Source organism: Equus caballus, chromosome 5 (assembly GCF_041296265.1).
Source record: "Equus caballus isolate H_3958 breed thoroughbred chromosome 5, TB-T2T, whole genome shotgun sequence".
NCBI lineage: Eukaryota > Metazoa > Chordata > Mammalia > Perissodactyla > Equidae > Equus > Equus caballus.
Window position 1 is genome coordinate 44,862,268 of NC_091688.1, and position 20,979 is coordinate 44,883,246.

General features: G+C 47.0%; 3 protein-coding genes across 11 annotated transcripts; 2 read left to right on the plus strand and 1 right to left on the minus strand.

Annotated features, from left to right (window-relative positions):
• Positions 1-1,861: 1,861 nt before the first annotated feature.
• On the plus strand, positions 1,862-12,885 carry VPS72 (vacuolar protein sorting 72 homolog). The gene is made up of 6 exons (XM_005610152.4): positions 1,862-2,095; positions 6,111-6,263; positions 6,443-6,557; positions 6,959-7,135; positions 11,805-11,949; positions 12,293-12,885. The coding sequence occupies exons 1-6, from the start codon at positions 1,979-1,981 to the stop codon at positions 12,678-12,680; spliced, it is 1,095 nt and encodes a 364-aa protein (XP_005610209.2). The 5' UTR covers positions 1,862-1,978; the 3' UTR covers positions 12,681-12,885.
• Positions 12,886-13,226: 341 nt separating this feature from the next.
• On the plus strand, positions 13,227-18,241 carry TMOD4 (tropomodulin 4). 8 transcript variants are annotated; one of them, XM_070268287.1, is made up of 11 exons: positions 13,291-13,370; positions 13,551-13,605; positions 14,417-14,581; positions 14,790-14,946; positions 15,264-15,380; positions 15,888-15,977; positions 16,177-16,307; positions 16,403-16,510; positions 16,911-17,054; positions 17,308-17,452; positions 18,122-18,241. In XM_070268287.1, the coding sequence occupies exons 3-11, from the start codon at positions 14,459-14,461 to the stop codon at positions 18,142-18,144; spliced, it is 1,038 nt and encodes a 345-aa protein (XP_070124388.1). In that variant the 5' UTR covers positions 13,291-13,370; positions 13,551-13,605; positions 14,417-14,458; the 3' UTR covers positions 18,145-18,241. The 8 variants fall into 8 exon arrangements, with proteins under 8 accessions (XP_001917052.1, XP_014595372.1, XP_070124390.1 ...); XM_070268286.1 differs by having other exon boundaries at positions 13,334-13,398; XM_001917017.5 differs by lacking the exon at positions 13,551-13,605 and having other exon boundaries at positions 13,227-13,398.
• Positions 18,242-18,765: 524 nt separating this feature from the next.
• Positions 18,766-20,928, minus strand: SCNM1 (sodium channel modifier 1). Of its 2 annotated transcripts, none has more exons than XM_070268290.1 (7): positions 20,742-20,928; positions 20,426-20,496; positions 20,109-20,179; positions 19,893-19,990; positions 19,685-19,773; positions 19,065-19,259; positions 18,766-18,920 (listed from the first exon to the last, which is right to left on the minus strand). In XM_070268290.1, the coding sequence occupies exons 1-7, from the start codon at positions 20,790-20,792 to the stop codon at positions 18,821-18,823; spliced, it is 675 nt and encodes a 224-aa protein (XP_070124391.1). In that variant the 5' UTR covers positions 20,793-20,928; the 3' UTR covers positions 18,766-18,820. The 2 variants fall into 2 exon arrangements, with proteins under 2 accessions (XP_070124391.1, XP_001491760.1); XM_001491710.5 differs by having other exon boundaries at positions 20,091-20,179.
• Positions 20,929-20,979: the final 51 nt, after the last annotated feature.

Below are 20,979 nucleotides of genomic sequence, written 5' to 3' on the forward strand. Positions count from 1 at the left end.
TGGCACAGAGTAGGTGCCCAATACCTGTCTCCTAAATATATGAATGGATGAAGGCAAAATTCAAAAAATGAGGCTAGGGGTGTCTCCCATCTTTTCTCCCTAAACCTTGTCTCTGCCCCCACTCCCACTCAATTCCTGGGGTGCTCTCTGAGTCATAGAGCCACTCTTCCCCACTAACATTCCTGGCATAGCAGAACTAGGGTGACGTGGCAGGGTGTGGAAGCAGGGGTTAGAACAGGACATGTTGGCATGGTGCCCCAAAGGAAATGGAAAAGGGAGTTTACCAATATATACTTGGGAAAAGGGAGGAAATCTGGTGATCTCAAAATAGGGCCACACATACAGACTTGAAGGAAACAGTACACACACACACACACACACACACACACACACACACACACAGAACTTTATTAAAGCCATATTCAGGGCCAGCCGTGGCCAAGGGGTTAAGTTTGTGTGCTCTGCTTCGGCGGCGCGGGGTTTTGCCGGTTCAGATCCCGGGCACAGACATGGCACTACTCATTAGGCCACGCTGAGGCGGTGTCCCACATGCCACAACTAGAAGGACCCACAACTAAAATATACAACTATGTACTGGGGGGATTTGGGGAGAAAAAGCAGGGGGGAAGAAAAAGAAGATTGGCAACAGATGTTAGCTCAGGTGCCAATCTTTAACAACAACAAAAAAGGATGGGTAGCTTATTCATTCAATTAGTCACTCATTAATTCATTCATTGAATAAACATTATTTAGCCCCAACTATGTCCTAGGCATTATGAGAGTTCCTGGTATACACAGATGAAGATAAAGTCCCTGCCCTCAAAAAGAGATTACATACTAATGAGAGAGACAGACATATAAATCATTAGAAAAAAATGTAATAGGTGCCATCATAGAGTCTGTACAAGTGCTATGGTTTGACAACCATATTTTCAGAATAAAAAATGGGAATAGAAGTTGACACAGAGTCTTGACAATACCACAGACTATTTAAGATTGGAACTCTTCTAGGGAATCTAGGAGGCATGATCTCCATGGTTACGGAAACTGTGCCTGGGAAGAGAGGAATGGATGTGCGAGAAGACTTCACTGTCCTATAGAATCAGAATTTTTCCAGGTAGACAAGAAAGGAAAGGGATTCTAAGGGGAAGGAAAAGCACAGAGACATGACAGAGAATTGGGTGTTAGGGAAGTGATGCTAATAGGATGTGTAGCAGGAGGTGAGGCTAGAAAGGCAGGGAGAGGCTAAATTATGAAGGATCTTGAACGCCATGTTAATAGCAATCACCTAGTAAACATCTATGTGCTTACTAAATACTGTGCTAAGCAGTTTACCAGAATTATATCTCTTAATCTTCTCAACAGCCTTAAAAGGTAGGTATTATTATTAGTCCCACTTTACAGATAAGAAAACAGATTCAGCGAGGTAAAGCAACTTGTCCAAAGTCACACAGTTAGAAGACTTTAAGCTCAAACTCAAACTCAAGTCTGGCTGGCTCTAAAGTTGTGCTCTTAACCACACTACTATTCTGCCTCAAGGATTTTGGATGTTATCCTGTAGATGACAGCGAGCCATTCAAATTTTGAGCAGGAGAGTGACAAAGTCTGGGTTCTTAGAAAGGTTCCTACTAGCAGCAGAGTTGAAAACGGACTGGAGCAGAAGGAGACTGACCTCTCCTAAATGAAAATTTGTTGACTCCCAAATTCTGGATTTAGGGTACTGGGGCTCCTGGTGTCACAGGTCTGCGCCACCTAGCCCTGGGTGTTTGCAGGTGGTCTCTGTGCAGGAGTGGGTGGCACTGAAGAGCTAAGGCTTAGGGAGCGGAACTTGGAGCCTCTCGACGTTCTGCTATTTCTGCCTGCAGACGCCCAGCTTCCGCCGCCGCCGGCCACCCGCAGGTGGCGGAGTCGAGCGCCGAGCGCCGAGAACCGCGCTGGGTGAGGGGCCGCTGGAGGCGGCTCAGTCTCGTTAGGAGATATGAGTTTGGCTGGGGGCCGGGCCCCCCGGAAGACCGCGGGGAACCGGCTTTCTGGGCTCCTGGAGGCAGAGGAGGAAGATGAGTTCTACCAGACGACTTATGGGGGTTTCACAGAGGCAAGAGCTGGGCCCAGGAAGAGGGAGGGAAGGAAGCTCAAAGGAGTCTTGAAGGGAGAGAAACCTCGGACAAAGAAGGGGGCGGGGAATAAAGGAGGAGCTGTAGTAGCTAATATCAGACGGGGTGGGCGAGTCGGGGGGATACAGTGGAGCCCTAGAAGGGAGAGCCCTGGATGGGGGTGGGGGCGTCAGGGATGGAGAAGCTCTCTGGAGACACCCCAGAGTATGACAGAAACCCACCATGTAGTTATCTAGTGCCGTCTCTCCCCGCACTTCTTACGTCTAGCAGATGCGAGGCAGATGGTAGTCACGCGGTATATACTCGTTGGCCCACTGCCTGGTTATTCACCTGAAATATAGAAAGGAACCTCTCCTAAAAATGGGCTTAGCCTACTCCTTTTTCAGCTTTCAAATTTCATGTGAATTTTTCTTAGATAACCCTTCCTTGACCCTCCTAAAAAGTGTCTCCGTTTATTTCTTTCATGGAACATATTTCAGTTTGTACTTGGGTTTGATTTGCTTATTTGTTTATACTTTCCTGTTAGATTGTAAGCTCTGTAAGGTTAAAGATGGTCTGTTTTGTTCAACAGTATACATCCAAGGCCTAGTCCAGTGTCTGACTAGGTTGGCACTTGTTAAATTGTATTGATTGAATCTATCTATTCTTTAAATATGTATTGAGCATCTAGAGCAAGCCAAGCACTGTGATGGGTTCAAGGGAAACAAAGTATTACAAACACCGCTTTGTCCTTACATACTCCGGACTATAGGGAAACTACCTGGGTTAATAGTCAGTTAAAATGTTGTGTGATAAGGAGTAAAATAAGTCGGGCATAGGGTACTGTAGTAAGACATGGGAGCTGGAGTTGTTGGTTGGAATGGGCATCCCTGAGGGACACAATGTTTAAGCTGAGGACAGTATGAAAAGTGGGCCTTGGCTGGATGAAGAGCAGTAGGACTGGGAGCAGGGGGGGAGAAAAGTTAGTCCCTGGAGGTGGGTGGGGCACAATGTGTAAAGGCACTGAGATCCTGGTCTGGGATCCTAGTCTGCATGTCTACTCTCATTGTCCAGACAGTGAAGGAGAATAAAAATTGGTAGGGCTGGAGGGAGTAGGCATGGGCCAGATTGTGTAGGGCCTTGTGAGCCATGTTAAGGAGTTTTGTTCTCATCCACAGGGCTGAGGAGATTGAGCAAAGTTCCGTGATCAAATTTGTACTTTAGGAAGATCAAGGAGAATGGTTTGAAGAGGGCAGTGAAATGGAGTGGATGGGAGGCTTGAAGAGAAATTAAGGAACTAGAATCCAGAAGACTTGGTGACTGATTGGGAGTCATTACTTACACAGCCCTAGCCGACTAGTTTAAAATAGAACTTTCTCATCCCTTCTCCAAAGGCCATTTTCCTATTCCTGTCATTTTACGAGTCGTTATTTAATATGTACTCTTCATGCTTCCAAAAAGGATTTAAGGAGGCTTACGATATAAACAAAAAGTAGGAACAGTAAAAATAGAGACAGATCAGAAGTAATTGTACCGGGAGCCTCTTCTAAAATGGTAATAGCAATTGATATTAAATTTAGCTGTGAGTTTCCTGGCAGCCAAACCTTGATTTTCTTTTTTTAGTAAGAAAGAAGCATATAAGTCCTTTCAGAGAGAAAAACTTATTTAGCATTAAATCCTGGGGAGAATTGCATCCTTACATAAGATATATAAAGTAACAGGGGTTTGGTAGATAATATAAAAACATTCTCTTATCGGGGCTGGCCCCGTGGCCGAGTGGTTAAGTTCGCGAGCTCCGCTACAGGTGGCCCAGTGTTTCGTCGGTTCAAATCCTGGGTGCAGACATGGCACTGCTCGTCAGACCACGCTGAGGCAGCGTCCCACATGCCACAACTAGAGGAACCCACAACAAAGAATACACAACTATGTACCGGGGGGCTTTGGGGAGAAAAAGGAAAAAATAAAATCTTAAAAAAAAAAAAAAAAAAAAACATTCTCTTATCTAGTCATATCTATTAATGACTCTCAGTAAAAGCCAAAGGAATGGTAGTAAATCTGTAACTTAGTGGGAGCATTTCAATTGGGCAATAAGCTAATGTGTAGTTGAACTACTACCCTCTGGTGATATGACTTAATACCAGCTTAGAGCTGAGGGGATTAATGTGTTCCTAGGCTTTCACGAACATCAGTTGGGAGGAAATGATGGTCATCAGTGCAGGATTGAACTCTGGCTGGCTTGGAATGTCACCTGTGTTATTTGCTTGCTTTGGCAGCATGTGTACCAAGATTAGCCCATTAGTCTGCATCACTGATTGAAGAGAGAGCCACATGTTTGAGGTGCCACCCCGCCCAACTGACTTCCCTGCCCCTAAGTGTTTTTCCGCTTTCCAATGTGGCTGCCATCCTAGCCCTAACCTGCATCACCTCAGGTCTAGGCTGTACTCCATGTTCTCTAGTCCAGCCCATCTAATCACCTCCAGACTTTCTGAACCACTCCTTGTACACAGTTTTCCTCTCCCCTTAAATGTTCAATGGCTCCCCATTATACACAGTGGGAATACCCAACTGTTTTTCTGTTCCACACACCTGAAGAATGAGACATATTTCTCAGTAACCTTAGTTTACTTGAACAATGATTATCAATGCTGGGACAGGAAAGGAGAGGGAGAGGATTGGGAATCATTGGCCTGCAAGTTAAATCATAAATTTGTTAGCCTGACATTTAAGTTTCTCCATAAATTGAATGCAACCTGCTTTTCAAATCTTATAGCCCTATATGATAATCATTTAATGTTGGAAAGAAGCTGTGCTTGAGCCAAAGGCAGTCAGCTAGGAAGACTTCTTGCCAGAGATAAACCTGCTTTACTTAGGTCTAGATCCTTATTCCATAAACATTCTGTACACATTCCTGCTTCTGCACCTTTGTTCCTGCTATTCCATCTGCCTATGATTCCCTCTTCCCTCTTGGCTGTTTAAATACTACCAGTATTTTTTTTCTTTTTTGAGGAAGATTAGCCCTGAGCTAATATTTGCTGCTAATCCTCCTCTTTTTGCTGAGGAAGACTGGCCCTGAGCTAACAGCCATGCCCATCTTCCTCTACTTTATATGTGGGACACCTGTCACAGCTTGGCTTGTCAAGTGGTGTCATGTCTGCACCTGGGATCCTAACTGGTGAACCCCAGGCCGCCAAAGCGGAACGTGCACACTTAACCACTGCACCACTGGACCGGCCCTAAATACTACCAGTATTTTAAACCATGGCTCAAGTCCTCTTCATTTTTTAGAGTCTAAAGCAGGGTTCAGCAAACTACAATCCACTGGCCAAATCTGGCCTACTACCTGTTTGTTTTGTTTTGCTGAGGAAGATTAGCTCTGTCCTAACATCGGTGCCTATCTTCCTCTATTTTGTATATGGGATGCTGTCACAGCATGGCTTGATGAGTGGTGCGTAGGTCTGCACCTGGGATCTAAACCTGCAAACCCTGGGCCACTGAAGTGGAGCACATGAACTTAACCACTGTGCAACTGGGCTGGCCCCCCCACTACCTGTTTTAATCTGGCACTTTACAGAAAATGTTTGCCAACCCCAGGTCTAAAGGAATAATGTCTAAAGTTTAGAACTTTCCAGGCCACCAGTCCATAGTAAATGTACATCATTCTGACCACCCATAACATTTGATACTTTATATGTTGCCCTGTATTAAAACTTCCTTTTATAATTATGTCCTGCTCTTTACTAGAATGTGAGACCCCTGAAGGTAGAGAACAAACCATATCCTTTTGTACCCCAGCACTTAACACAATATGCTGCAGGTAAAGGGCAGTCAATGTTGGAAGGGGTGGTGCTGGAGCCAAAGGCCATCAGCTAGGAAGGCTTCTTGCCTGAGGAAAATGAAGGGCTGGGTTAGGAAGGAGGTGGGGCAGCCATTATCAAGAAATCAAAGAGATTCTGTTCCTCCTGGAGGGCCACTAATGACTCCGATGCCAGTGAGAACCTCATCTCCCTATGTCCTCAGGAATCAGGAGATGATGAGTATCAAGGGGACCAGTCAGACACAGAGGATGAGGTGGACTCTGACTTTGACATCGATGAAGGAGATGAACCATCCAGTGATGGAGAAGCAGAAGAGCCAAGAAGGAAGCGCCGAGTAGTCACCAAAGCCTATAAGGTACAGGGGGTGTCCTGGTTTTCTTGGACTTCCTTAATTCCTATCTTCCCCTTCATCAGGTCCCAGTACTCCCCACACCAGTCGCATTTCCTACAGTGCTAGTTTTCTCTTAAGAGAAACTCATTTTCTTTCTCCTTAACTCTTCTATTTCCTGGTGTCTGATTCCAATCTATACCCAGGAGCCTCTCAAGAGCTTAAGGCCTCGAAAGGTCAGCACCCCAGCTGGTAGCTCTCAGAAGGCCAGAGAAGAGAAGGCACTGCTACCACTAGAACTACAAGATGATGGCTCTGACAGTGAGTGGGGATGTTTGGGTCAATTGACAAAGTTGGGATATGATGATAAAGTATCAGTGTTAAATTTACTGAAATTGATAATTGTACTATGGTTATGTAAGGAAAATCTTTATTCTTGGGAAATGTACTGTGAAGTATTTAGGAGTAGAGAGCCATGATGTGTGCAATTAATTCTCAGATCATTCAGGAAAAAACAAATACATACATACACACAGTGCAAAAGGGGAAAAATGTTAACAGTAGGTGATCTGGGTAAAGGATATATGGGTGTTCTTTGTACTGTTCTTGCAGTTTTCTTGTAAGTTTGAAATGATTTCCAAATAAAAAGTTTTAAAATTAAACAAAAATAAAGGAGATGGACATGAATTCAAAGATCTCTTCCTCTCTGACTTCCTTCCCAGGTCGGAAGTCCATGCGTCAGTCTACAGCTGAGCATACAAGACAAACATTCCTTCGGGTACAGGAGAGGCAGGGCCAGTCACGGCGGCGAAAGGGCCCCCACTGTGAGCGACCACTGACCCAGGAGGAGCTGCTCAGGGAGGCCAAGATCACAGAGGAGCTCAACTTACGTTCACTGGGTCAGTCTGTGTTTTTGAGAACAGTGGGTAGAGGGGGTGAGGAACATGAGAAAAACTGAGGACCTGAAGAGGACCTGAAGAACTGGAGAGATGGAGATTTGGGACGAGGGAGTCAGAAGAAAAAAATGAGGAGAGTAAGTGATTAAGAGCAAGGAACTAGGCATTTCTGAGGGCTCTGAAGAACAAGTTATATTAAAGTGCTTTGGTGTCAAGTAAGAGTTGTACAGAACTGAGTTCAAATCCTGGTTCTGCTGTACACTTGCTGTAAGACTGCAGGCAAATTACTTAACCTACTTCCATCTTGCTTTCTTCACAAAATGGGTAGTAATGCCTACTTTAATGATCATGAGAATTAGAAATTCAGTAGAATCAGTCAGTTCATGAGATCAATTGCTGTAAAGTATAAATTCTTTAAAATCTCTTCAGTTTATGTGCTGTCGGGTGCACAATCATGTACAGTAATGTACAAAAACATACATTTCTTCATAGGTTGGTGAGAGTCTCAAATTATGAGAGGTATGTAAGAAATTGAGGGAACAGCAGATTTCACACCTCTCATTACATGCTCACCCTGGGGCATACTTTCATTGAGTGAAGTAACAGCTAGAATCACCTACAGTATTTAATTTATTATTTCTCTGTCTCTCTGAATCTCTTGCTGTTTTTTTGACCAAGCACATATAGTTGAAAATATGTAACCCAAGTGTGATTTTATTGTGGAGTGGAAGGTTGTTTACTCAGAATATCTGAGACTCAGCCCGTTCCAGTTTAACAAGAGTTTTGAAATTTAGGTAACTCCAAAAGACCACAGTGATTGAGAAAAGGTTTAGTTCATTTCCAACATCTTCAGGATGTATTCTCATGTCTTTTTTTTTGGCTTTAAATGGGAAATATCTTTATCTCTATAAAGGCAATTCAGTACTTTAAAATAGTAGCTATCCCTCAAAATGTATAAGTGACTGAGAACCGTTACAATGAGGTCAACTTGATGTCACTCTAATTACAACCTGTATTCTCTGACCACATCGATTGGTTTGGACCACTGTAAGGAGAGTGACTCCCAGGCGTCTGACATCAGTAACAGACATAGGAGACTCTAAAGGGGCAGGTTTATCAGGAAAAAAATAATAAGTTCATTTTTGAACATGTTGAATTTGAGGTGTCTGGGAGCAATTCATACAGTGCTAAGAGGTGAATTAAATATACAAATCAGGTGCTTGGACAAGAGATCTGGGCTGGAAATATAAATTTGGAAGTCTTTAGAATATGGATGGTAATTGATGACATTGGAGTGGATCAGAGCAATCAGGGAGAAAGCATAGAATGAGAAGAGAAGACAGAGGCCCAAAGAGTCCTGCAGACACCAAAATGTCATGGTCTCGTACAAGAGGTGGAGCTGAGAGGGGCTGGCCAGGTGGTGCAGTGGTTAAGTTCACATGTTCCGCTTCAGCGGCCCGGGGTTTGCTGGTTCAGATCCAGGTGCAGACCTACACACTGCTTGGCAAGCCATGGCTGTGGCAGGCATCCCACATGTAAAGTAGAGGAAGATGGGCATGGATGTTACCTCAGGGCCAGTCTTGCAGTGATAAAGGAGGGTTGGCAGCAGATGTTAGCTCAGGGCTAATCTTCCTCAAAAGAAAAAAAGAGGAGAAACTTAGAAAAGAACCTAGGAGTAGCCAGAGAGTTGGAGAACTCTGGGACAGTTGTCTCAAGAATACCAAGGAAAGAGAGCATTTCAAGAGGAGTAACTGCTGAATGCTGCTGAGACACCAGTTAAGAGAAGTGAGAAGTGCCCATTGGTTTTGGTGACTTGGAGTTCAGAGATGAGAGCTTTGTGGGGACCAAGCCATTTTGAAGTTGGTTGGAAAGCCAGACTTTTTAACTTTGGCTGTGAAGGGTAGGAGAAGTAATAGATGCTGTAGGGGAGTCGAGTCAGGGTAGACTTTTTCTTGTTTTATTTTATTCAGATATTAGAGGGACTGTATCTTTGGTGAGAAGCAACTGAAAGAGTTTAATGATAGAGAAGAAAGACAGGATAGTTAATAGCATAGTATTTTGGAGAAGTGGGAAGTGGCAGGGGGAGCTAGAGCACAGGTGAGGGAATTGGCCTCAGTCGTGAGGAAGGAGAGAAGTGTGGCTTGTATCTGTAGTTTGTAAATCCAGAGCAGGACATTGCCGTGGTTCTCATCCGATGTCTTTTAGGCACTGTCATCTGTCAGGTGTAAGGAATAGAATTGGAAGCTTGAGGAGAGTGAAGACTATTTGAAGTAGCTGTAGAGATAGGGTTATCTGGTGTTTGGGGGTCTGTTAAAGTTGGGACCATGAATTTATGCTGGCTCCAGTCTACCCTGTTGTGTAATTTTTCTCCAGTAGCACTCAGCAATCCAGGTCTGGGCAAGGGGGTTTAGATTGACAAGAGAATGACTGAAATGGTAGACTGAGGAACCTAAGCTTGATTTAAAAAGGAAAATGAAAGCTGGAAGGGGCTGCTAGATAAAGAGAAGGCGGAGATACCTATGTACTAGAGGTATGGAAGAAGTAGGAGAACAGACGCAGTGGAGCAAACAGGCCTAAAGGATAGGACGTTGTCAGCCTGGGACCTATGATTTTTAATATTTCAGAGCTGGGGCGGTTTCAGGCAATGACAAAATCTAGGCTGTAGCTATAGCAGAATGGAGTAACTAAAGTGTCATGGACAGGAGGGTGGTTAAGCAGTGAGGTGGTAAAGAAACTGTGGGGATGGGTTGTTGAAGGGGCTACGCTTGTGCACTTTAAAGTCACCAGGGTGACTTAAGGTGACCGGAGTCGGGGTGGAGAGGAAGATTGGAAACCATTGCCAAAGTCTTCAACGAGTGAGGGAGTGACTGTGACTAGGAAGGAGAGAAGGTAATCTAGACTGTTGGCAGAGGTCTCAAAAGAGAAGCAAGTTTGCAGGTGGCTAGAGGAGGAGGGATCTGAAAGCTGTGGTGTGGGGCTCAGCAGGACACGGGCATATCCTATGTAGCATGTGAGGGAACCAGCAGCCTCTACCAGAGGGCTGCAGGGAGAGTGGATGACAGGTTTCTGGTAAGGCAGGTTGTGGAAGGAATGCTGAGTGAGGAACTTGAGGCTGTAGATGCGTTGGCTGATTATAGAGCAGAGTTCCAGAGGGTACAGAGAAGTGTTCAAGAGAAGAAGAGTTGGAAGGTTGTTTCAAGGGAAAGAAAGCGATCTTACCAACCAGTACAAAAGAGGTTCAATCCCTCAGGGGGTTTCTTTTGTTTGTTTGAGGAAGATTAGCCGTGAGCTGACTACTGCCAATCCTCCTCTTTTTGCTGAGGAAGACTGTCCCTGAGCTAACATCATGCCCATCTTCCTCTACTTTATATGTGTGACACCTACCACAGCGTGGCTTTTACCAAGCGGTGCCATGTCCGCACCTGGGATCTGAACCGGCGAACCCCGGGCCGCCAAGAAGCGGAACGTGCAAACTTAACTCCGGCGCCACCGGGCTAGCCCCCTCAAGGGGTTTCTAGAGGACTCTTCTGGTCAGATTTTATCTAGAGGATTGGTGTTCACAGTACCCATGTTTAAGGAGGACACAGAAATTTGGAGTTCATTCAGAAGAAAGAGACCAGGAATATTTTGATCTGTTTATGGATTAACAAGTATTTATTGAATGCTTGTAATTTGAGGAATGCTGCATGACCCTGAGAATATGTAGGTGATATGAGTCACAGTCACTGCCCTTGAGGAGGGGACTTGTATACCAACAATGAACTGCCACAGAGCAGTGTCGCAGGGTCCAGCCAGGGGGACTGGTGAGTTAGAGAGGAGTGCCTGAAAGGAGGAGCAGTTACTCAGCTCACCTCATTGTTGCCATGTGAGAATCCAGATCCAAGGTTGCTAGATTTTATTATTTTTTAAGAGGGACCAGAAATCTCTGTATTTAAATGTAATTTTCTGATTTTTAAATGTCAGCAACTAATTCATATTTTTCTTTAAAACACTATACAGATCAAACAAAACACTTAAATGAGCTGCCAGCTTGCAACCTTTGCCATAGACTGTGATAAGTGCAGTAATAGAAGAGTGTTCTAGGCACAGGGGTGGCAAAAGGAGGGAGTGACTCAAAACCAATTGTGTGAGCAATGGTTCAATGGAATGCATGTTATGATCAGCCTCGAGAGATGCGGACACTAATTTCAACTATTTAAAGGACTGTCATGTGGAAGACAGATTAGATTTGTGTCCTTTATGGCCTTAAAAGATAAAACTGTGTTATCGGGAAGTAGATTTTAGCTCAAAATAAGAAAGAACTCTGTAATGACTAGAGATGCCTCAAGTGTAGTGCACTGGCTTGGTTGGGAGCAAGTTGATGGGGCAGTTGTAGAGCAGTGTCCGGGGAAATGAGCAGGCTCCTCATAAAAGGGTCCCTTCCAACTCTGAAGTCCTACAGTTCTGAGTGGGAGAGGAACCAAGTGGACTTGAGAAATCATGAGCAGAGAAGATGTCAAGAGGGGCGAGCAGAAACATAGGAGATGCTAGAGGGCCTTAGAGCACTTTCATAATTGGCTTGAGTAGGCAGTGACTGGACAGCCAGGAAGATAACTGAGAGATTGTAGAACAGACTAGGGTGTAGGAAGAGAGGAAACTCACCATCCCCTCATTCCTTCCTTTGACCCTGAAGAGACATATGAGCGGCTGGAGGCTGACAAAAAGAAGCAGGTTCACAAGAAGCGGAAGTGCCCTGGGCCCATAATCACGTATCATTCAGTGACAGTGCCGCTTGTTGGGGAGCCAGGCCCTAAAGAAGAGAATGTCGATGTAGAAGGGTGAGTGGCTCTCAAAGGGGAAAAGAGAAGAGCGGGTTCTCCCTTCTGTATTCAGCCCCATTCCACTGGCTTTCCTCACACAGCTGTCTCTGACACTTGGGTATCTTTCAGATTCCTCTTCCCTTCCGCTCCTTATTTCTTCTCTTTTACTTTCCCTCTTCTCCTTTTCTGTTTTTCCATCCAGCCCAGCTTTCTTTTCCCCTGTCTGTCACTTAATAGATTCTCTCAGAGTGCTCCCATCACTCTGCCTCCTCCTCTTTCCTCGCTTCTCTGATCTCTTTCTTTCTCTATCTGTCATTTTCTCTCCTCAGCTCTTCATGTTTTTCTTTGTCTTTTCCCTCAGGCTTGATCCTGCTCCCACGGCTTCTGCATTGACTCCCCGTGCTGGGACTGGACCCATCATCCCTCCTGCTCGCTGCTCACGTACCTTCATCACTTTTAGTGATGATGCGACATTTGAAGAATGGTTTCCCCAGGGGCGGCCCCCAAAGGTCCCTGTTAGAGAGGTCTGCCCGGTGACCCATCGGCCAGCCCTATACCGGGATCCTGTTACAGACATACCCTACGCCACTGCTCGAGCCTTCAAGATCATCCGTGAGGCCTACAAGAAGTACATCACTGCCCATGGACTGCCTCCCACTGCCTCAGCCCTGGGCCCTGGCCCGCCACCTCCTGAGCCTCTCCCCGGCTCTGGGCCCCGAGCCTTGCGTCAGAAAATTGTCATCAAATGAAGAGATGTCTAGTCCTTAGAAACCTCTTTCCTGCCCTGACTTGGGGCTCTTCATGTTCCCCCTCCTCTCCCTGCTTCTCCCTTTATCATCTGATCTTTGCCCAGCCCTCTTCCATATTTTTTCCCCTATCTTTTACCCTAGTTCCTACTGGTTTTATGTTTTTTAATCCAATAAAATAAAAAGATCCCTTTTGTCTGAGATCTAACCTAGGGTTGGGAGCAAGAAGTATTTGTGAATGTCTGAGTATGTATGGGTCTTTATATTTGTTTGATAGCATTTATTATGAGCTCCCTTTTTAAATTGTAAAGTATTCATCCCTCCAACTGTATTATAAACACTTTAAAATTAGAGAGCAAAACAAAATCGTTATATTCACCTTTATATCACCTTATATTCACTGCTTTGAATATAGCAGGCACCAAATAAGTAGGAACTATCTAGGACTCAGGCTTTTATCCCTGAAGGGGAAGGGGAAGAGGTGCCATGGCTATTAGTGGCCACTAGAGGCTCTCAGGGCTGGGCAGGGTATGGGGGCTGTGTATATGTGATCTCCCACTACCCCCCACCTGGCCTGAGCTAAAATAATAAAATGCTGAGCTCACCGTTCCCCCACCCTCTCACTCGGCACCAGTCTCCTGCTGCCAGGACAGTGCTCCAGTAGAACAGACAGACCAACCGACAGAAGGGGAGGTGAGAAGGGAGGTGGCCACCAGGACTGGTAGGTGGGGAAGCTGGGGGGCTTATGGATCAGATCCTGGTGGGAGATGGGAGGAGAAGAGTGGCACCTATTGGGAATGATACGGAGTCTGTCTCTGTCTCTCTCACTTTGTATGTTTCTGCCACCGTCTGTCCTATCCCTTAACTGTTTAGTTTACATTATCAGTGCAAGTATCTCAGACTTTCTGGATCTTTCATCTTCAGCATGGTGTGAATGTGTAACTTGTGTATATTTTTCATATTGTAAAAAATTTCAAATTTAATCCTTCCACTGTTTTTAGGGAAACTTTATCCTATTTAGAAGGCATTTTGTCCCGTGTCACCCATTAGTCTGCTGTCACCTTCCCATTCAAAGCCAGGGACAAATTATGGGGATTTAGTCCCTTCTCCTGAGGCCGTACTACCCATTCCCCAATCTGGAAGTCCCCCAGCTCCTCTGAGCCCTTGCTTTCCCTTAGGATTTAGAATTTAGCAAACATAGTGAAATCTTGATGCCCCCACAATAAAAGAGGAAATGAGGGTTGGGTAAGAGACTGTCTTTTTTTCCCCCCAATCCTTCTTGCTTTCCTAAACCAGTTTAGGAAAAAGGCTGGATTATGGGGAAGAGAGGAGGAATTTCCCTGAAGCTCTCTGCCCGCCCCCCTTCCTTTCAATGGGAACTGGGCATGGGGCCAGCTGTTTTGGCAGGGCCACTGGCAGCTGTGCTAGGGCAAAAGGCACCAACGGGTGAGGTTATAGGGGAGGGTTGCTGCCAGGATTTCTCTGTCATACAATGGGAAGACAAATCCACCTTGAATGTCTGGGGTCCCCATCCGGAGTGACTGAAGCTGGGGAAGCAGGAAGAAGGAGGCTCTGGTTCTGACTAAACAACCTAACCTTCCCCAGCTTCCCAAGCCCACTAGATTTCTAACCTCCAAAGCATCCACTTCATTGTTTTGCCCCCTGGCTGGTCTCTTTGTGTCCCTACTATGTCCATGTACATCTTTCCATTGTCCAACTACTTTCCCCATGTCCCCCAGGCTCCGTGAGTGCCACACAGTGGGGAGGGGGTGGGGGCCATCATGTCATCGTATCAGAAGGAATTGGAGAAATACAGAGACATAGATGAAGATGAGATCCTAAGGACCTTGAGCCCTGAGGAGCTAGAGCAGCTGGACTGCGAGCTACAGGAGATGGACCCCGAGGTAGGGGCTCCAGCACAGAAAACCAGGGGCAGTCCCTAGCCATTTGGGAAGGGTGCGGGGCCCTGGGTGGCTGAGACCAGGGCAACCTACAGGGCCTGGAGTCCCAAGAGGGCCGGGGAAAAGGTATCTGGAGATGTTTAGGGAGCCCTGAAGGTACCCCAAGTAGTCAGGGGGAGGTCTGACTTGCTCCCCAAAACTCATCCCTAAGAACATGCTCCTGCCAGCTGGACTAAGACAACGTGACCAGACAAAGAAGAGCCCAACGGGGCCGCTGGACCGAGAGGCCCTTTTGCAGTACCTGGAGCAGCAGGCACTAGAGGTCAAAGAGCGTGATGACTTGGTGCCCTTCACAGGCGAGAAGAAGGGTATGGAGACCCTGACATCCATGCCTCCCAGAACCCAAATGGTTGTCTCTCACATGTACCCTTTCCAGCTTCCCTCTACCTTCCAGCTTCTAGCTGCCCAGGGACTCTGCTGCCTTGAAACCTGCATGCCACCCTGCACTCTTCAGCTCTTATATGAGGTCAGGAAACCTAAGAGTCCTGAGCTTGCAGAGCTTTACAGCCTTTACAGTGGCCTCTAGGGACCCAGCATTCCACCTTCTGGAGAAGGAAAGGAGGCTGGAGGCCAGGATCTTAGGAGAAATTACCTTTACCTGAACCATCCTTCATCTCCGCATCAGGGAAACCCTATATTCAGCCCAAGAGGGAAATTCCAGTACAGGAGCAGATCACTCTGGAGCCTGAGCTGGAAGAGGCACTGGCCCATGCCACAGATGCTGAAATGTGTGATATTGCAGGTGAGCAGCTGTGGGGAGCTGAGGAGGGCGGGAAGATCAGGGGCAGTCCTAACCAGAGCACTAGACTAGTGGGGGAAGGCCCTGAACCAGGATATGAATGTTTGAGAAAGCCTCAGGTGGTAGTTTTTAATTTTTCTTATTTGTTTATTTAGGTATTCATTCATTCATTTTTAAATTTAATAAGTTAATATTTCAACAGCAATTTTACAGGGATTATAAAACAAATAAAAGTGGAACCATTCTGGTTGAAAACAGGAGGAAGTCTGAGAGACTCCTTCACCCTCTACTGGCTCCTTAGGGATTTTCCCTTAGCCCTATATCAATGTTTTAAAAACCATCGCCTTAATGAAAGGGACCCCTGGGGCCAAGGGACGGTGGGAACCTTTTTGGGGTCAGGCTTTAAAAATACAACAGATTCAGAATGAGGGGGCTGGGAGGAGCGGGGGGCTTGGAGCTTGGAACAAGTCCCTTCTCATTCCCTGGCCCACCTCTGCTTACTCTCTCCAGCGATTCTGGGCATGTACACACTGATGAGCAACAAGCAATACTATGATGCCATCTGCAGTGGAGAAATCTGTAACACTGAAGGCATTAGCAGTGAGTGTGTTTGGGAGCATGGCCCCTGGGCCCTTGGCAGTCCCAAAGTCTGAAAGGTAGCAAAAGGAGAAACAGATGAATCAGGGAGAGGACATGGTACATAAGTGATACGAGAACCAATGGGCAGGTGATACGAGAACCAATGGGGAGGAGATTGTGGGGGACATGTTGGGGTTTCCTTCCTGCCCTCACCCACCAGGTGTGGTGCAGCCTGACAAGTATAAGCCAGTGCCAGATGAGCCCCCAAATCCCACAAACATCGAGGAGATACTAAAGAGTGTTCGAAGCAATGACAAGGAGGTGGAGGAGGTGAACCTCAATAATATACAGGTATTTGACCCTCATTCTCCAAACAATAACACTGGGATAACTCTGCTGACATGTGTGAGTCCCTTAGCCCACCATCTCCTATTCCCCTCTGATAGGACATCCCGATACCCATGCTAACTGAGCTGTGTGAGGCAATGAAGACAAATACCCATGTCCGGAGCTTCAGTCTGGTGGCCACAAGGAGCGGTGACCCCATTGCCAATGTAAGGCTAGTTGACATCCCTAGCCTTCTCCCCATACCTTGACATGCATCCGTGGCTGGGCTGTCACAAAGGGTTGTGCTGGGGGTGCTATTCCCATCATGCTCTCTTAGGGTAGCCCTGATGGAGACTCCTACCCTCAGTCCTATGGCTTACGGCTCTGAAATCCTCAGATCATCTTCCCAAAGAGCCACAACCCTCTCTACCACCCCCAACTCCACTGCACACTTAATCTTCCTGCTTCCTCTACTACCTGCCCTCACTTCCATCTCCCTCCAGCCCCACCTGCAGCTCCTCAAGGACTCTTCTCAAAGAGCTGTGTTTCCTTCTTGCTCCTATTCTTTCTCTCCTCAGTCATCTGTGAAACTGTCCCCTAATCCTAACCCAAGTCCCTACTACCCAGGCGGTGGCTGACATGTTGCGTGAAAACCGTAGCCTCCAGAGCCTGAACATTGAATCCAACTTCATTAGCAGCACAGGGCTCATGGCTGTGCTGAAAGCCGTTCGGGAAAATGCCACACTCACTGAGCTCCGCGTAGACAACCAGGTCAGCATTCCCTTCCCCTGGTCTTTTCAGTTAATACTCACTGAGTTTCCTCCCTGAGGCAGCCACTGGGTCAAGACCTCATCTAAACTTGTTTGAATTCTCTTCTTCACTGTCTCTTGGAGAGGAGTCAAGTCAGCACCACTCATCACCCACTCTAAAGAAATAAGCCTCTGACCTCCCAAAGGGTCGGTGGTTTGAGACAGTGAATGACCCAGAGAGGGTGGCTGACAGCTTTCATCTCTTCCTCCCCCAGCGCCAGTGGCCTGGCGATGCAGTGGAGATGGAGATGGCCACCATGCTCGAACAGTGTCCTTCCATCGTCCGCTTTGGCTACCACTTTACACAGCAGGGGCCACGAGCTCGGGCAGCCCAGGCCATGACCCGAAACAATGAACTACGTGAGTAACTGTAGACATGGTGTGTGGAGGAGAGGGCAAAGTAGGTGCAGAAGCTGGGGGGATCCTCCTGAAAGCAACCAACACCCTGGATGCTGCTAAAGCGATATTCACATGAGAAGTTCAAATCCCAGAAGTGATCAGAAAGTAGATAGAAAAGCTTCCTTGCCCAAAATATATACCAGTAGAGAGGTGAAAAGGAAGCTAGACATACCCATCTGGAGGCATGGTATTTTTTATTTGCTGTGTTCTTGGTTTTGGTGAAAAAGATTGGCCCTGAGCTAACATCAGTTGCCAATCTTCCTCCTTTTTTTTTTCTCCCCAAAGCCCCAGTACATAGTTGTATATCCTAGTTGTAGGTCATTCTAGTTCTTCTATGTGGGACACCATTACAGCATGGCCTGATGAGCGGTGTGTAGGTCCGTGCCCAGGACCCGAACCAGCAAACCCCAGGCAACTGAAGCAGAACACACAAACTTAACCACCAGGCCATGGGGCTGGCCCCACTGCATTGTTTTTTATTTTGTTTTGTTGATGTGGAGTGGGCATGTTTGATGGCTTTAAGACATTACCTCTTTGTGAGTCTGGCCAGAGAACTGGACAGGCGAAGAGCACCTTTGTGGGAAGCAAGAGATGGAACAAAGACTTGTATTTACTCTTCCTCCTTTACAGGTCGCCAGCAAAAAAAGAGATAACACAACCTTTCCCTTTACCAACTAGAGCTGGGAGCCCTGAATGCTTACAGCCTCATCTATCCCTCTTTCCTGTAAATAAAGGCCCTTCTGTCCACTCTGCATGCCTCCTTCCTTGGCTTTGGGGTGGGAATCTTGGCGCTAACCCCCAAGGGTTACTGCCAGTTCATCAAGGGGATTATTTATACTCTGGGGATCAGCAGGCAGGGAGGTTCAAATTACCAGGAGAAGGTGGGGGAGCTCCCTCCCTTGGTGTTCCCCATAATCCTGCCAATGCCTTTAGTCTCTTGTACTTTCATAGGATACCTAGCCTTGGCCCTGTTTCTAGATGTGGCCAGGCCCCCCAGTGCCCATCCACAACCCTCATGTGATTTAAAGAAGGGAAGGACTTGGAGTAGATGTGGGGAAAAAAGCAGACACATGAAGGGCAAAGACCTCCTTCTGACAGACTTATTAATAGGGCACCAGGCTGCATGCAGCTGACGCTTGGCATGACTTTGGCAGAGGTGGGGGAGGGGTCAGAAGTATGGGGAGCTGTGTGCATTGCAGGGAAGGACTGGCCTGGCTGAGAATGAACAGATTTGAAATCCTGAAATGGGACACAGAAACCAGACTTGAGCAAAGTTAGGCTCCCAGCGCCCGCTGTAGTTTATTTGAATTGAATGGGGAAAGGGGGGTGTCAGTCCAAGAGGAGATCAGGGGGTTCCTCCTCATCAGAGTCAAACTCAACATTCTCATCTTTTACCCATTGACCTCGTCCATCTGGGATCCATCCAGAGCTGGAAATATCAGAGAAAAGAGAATTAGTCAGGAAAGGAGATTTAAGAAGTTAGTGGCGATAAGAAAAAATAATCAAGAAGGTCTGAAGAAAGGAAGATCAGAGAGAAAAGAGAAGATCTAGGACACTGATTGTGCATACTCACCTTCGAAGGGTGAGGTAATGATCCAGGGCTCGTCTTCTTCTGGGGCTCAGAGGTGCAGGGGATGAGACAGTGGCTGACTCCTTGGCCTGTGGGCCAGCCCCAGGCTCCAGTTCCCTGCTGATCTGCCCACTTTGGAGTTCCACCTCTCGGGGTGGCAAAGGGGAATGGGAGACAACGGGACGAGGGGCTTCTGGTCTGGGTAGAGAAGAATCAAAGTCTGTAAAAGCAGTCGAGGAAAGGGCCAACCCTCCTGTGACTCCCAACCCCTTACAACAGTGCTCCTCAAGCTGTGTTCCTCAAGATATTACTAAGTGTTCTGCATAAAAAGGATTTTGGAATCAAATGAATTGAGGAAAGCACATGTTAAAATTTTTAGTTTTTTTTTTTAATCTTGAGGCTTTGTAGAGCCCTTAAAATGTACTAATATTACTATTCTTCAAGGAGGATTACAAAATGCCATTTCCCAAACTTTTAAAAAAAATTACAAAATTCTCTTTTTCCTGAAATACCAGTTAACATCTCCAGAACACTAGTATTCCTCAGAATACAATAAAACAGTAATTTTAGAGCCATCTACCTCCTTATGTCCCTCCCTACCTCTGGCTTTCCCACCCACAAACCTGTACTTCCGGCGGCTGCAACTGTTATAGTGAGGAGCTCTGTGCAGAGCGCTCTGGGTGATAAGCCGAGTCTGGGTTAACAGAGGAGCCTGGTATGGAGACGGGAGACAGAGTCAGAGCCTTCAGAGCTTGAAAGAAGCCAAAGCTCTTCGAGCCTCAGGTGTGCAGTGGAGTCCTGCCTGGAATACACCTTCCCCTCTCTGATTACCTCAGCTTTGGTCTCTTCCCTCCTCAATTCATTCTGCTGTCTTGGCTTCTGCTCCATTCCCTTTCCTGGCTGCTTCTTGCCATAGAAAAGCTGCAGGCCTGAGGGAGAAAGGGAAGAGAATTAAAAACAGAGCACCAAGAGTGGTCTGCAGAGATTCCGAGGGTTTATTCTCTATCCCCTATATTCCCTCAAACTTACTGGACAGATGTTTCTTGCCTGCACGGTGCGCAGTCAGCATGGCCAGGGTGTCCAGTACCGGTCGGTGGGGACAGATGGCACAAGCAAAGCTGGAAAGGAGGACAGAAGAAGATAACTGGTCCCAAGGGAGTGGGGTCTCTGCTGTAGGTCCCACCCTGTCCTAGCAGTCCTTTCCGAAGCCCAATTCCCAAGTCTCCCAACCTCCACCACTCACATCCCTGTCCCTCACTCCCGGCCAAAGAATCCCAGATACTCCCGCTCTCCTCTTTAATAACAAAAGTTTATTAACCCTTTAACCGCAGAACCCTCAGACTTGACCCACTCCTCGCTCTCACCGGCCATCCCGTAGCATGAGCGCCTCATCCTCTGGGATGTAACTGGCCAGCAGGTCCCCGACTCTTCGTTTCTGCAGGCGGTACGGGAAGAAGTCCGGACGGGATCGAGATGGAAGGGAAATGATAGGGAAGAGGATTCAAAGGGAATAAGGACCATGGGGAGAACAGTGATCATAAGCGAGGAAGAGGCCACTACCCTTCTCTAGGCGCCTGGCTCCCGCCCCGCTACCAAGCTGTTGGCAGAGCAACGAGACAGCGCCTTCACAGCCCTCAGAGGGCAGCTGAAGCTGCTCCAGACGCATCCTCTCGCGCTTACTTTGAGCACATTGAGTTGACTCCAATCGTCCCCTTCTCTCTTGAAAGACATCACAACTGTGAACCCCAGAAACGATTCTGTTGCACCGCTTCCGCCACTCCTTTCAGGCCACCGTAGCAAGGGCGGGGCGTCTCCTCTCCTTCTGGCCTCTTTCCGGTTGGCCTCCCTACTTCCGGGGATGAGCTTCCATCGTGCTCTGCGCGATCCCGAAAGCCCGCCTCAAGCCTGTCAAAAGGAC

Bases quoted from the DNA above. Each gene is read 5' to 3' on its own strand.
- VPS72 (XM_005610152.4), top strand. From the start codon at position 1,979: ATGAGTTTGGCTGGGGGCCGGGCCCCCCGGAAGACCGCGGGGAACCGG. The intron at 2,096-6,110 runs GCAAGAGCTGGG...CTATGTCCTCAG, and splicing joins CTTATGGGGGTTTCACAGAG to GAATCAGGAGATGATGAGTA. The intron at 6,264-6,442 runs GTACAGGGGGTG...ATCTATACCCAG, and splicing joins TAGTCACCAAAGCCTATAAG to GAGCCTCTCAAGAGCTTAAG.
- SCNM1 (XM_001491710.5), bottom strand. From the start codon at position 20,792: ATGTCTTTCAAGAGAGAAGGGGACGATTGGAGTCAACTCAATGTGCTC. The intron at 20,497-20,741 runs GTAAGCGCGAGA...TACCGCCTGCAG, and splicing joins GTCAACTCAATGTGCTCAAA to AAACGAAGAGTCGGGGACCT. The intron at 19,774-19,892 runs GTAATCAGAGAG...TCTCCATACCAG, and splicing joins GGGAAGAGACCAAAGCTGAG to GCTCCTCTGTTAACCCAGAC.
- TMOD4 (XM_001917017.5), top strand. From the start codon at position 14,459: ATGTCATCGTATCAGAAGGAATTGGAGAAATACAGAGACATAGATGAA. The intron at 14,947-15,263 runs GTATGGAGACCC...TCTCCGCATCAG, and splicing joins CTTCACAGGCGAGAAGAAGG to GGAAACCCTATATTCAGCCC. The intron at 16,511-16,910 runs GTAAGGCTAGTT...CCTACTACCCAG, and splicing joins GCGGTGACCCCATTGCCAAT to GCGGTGGCTGACATGTTGCG.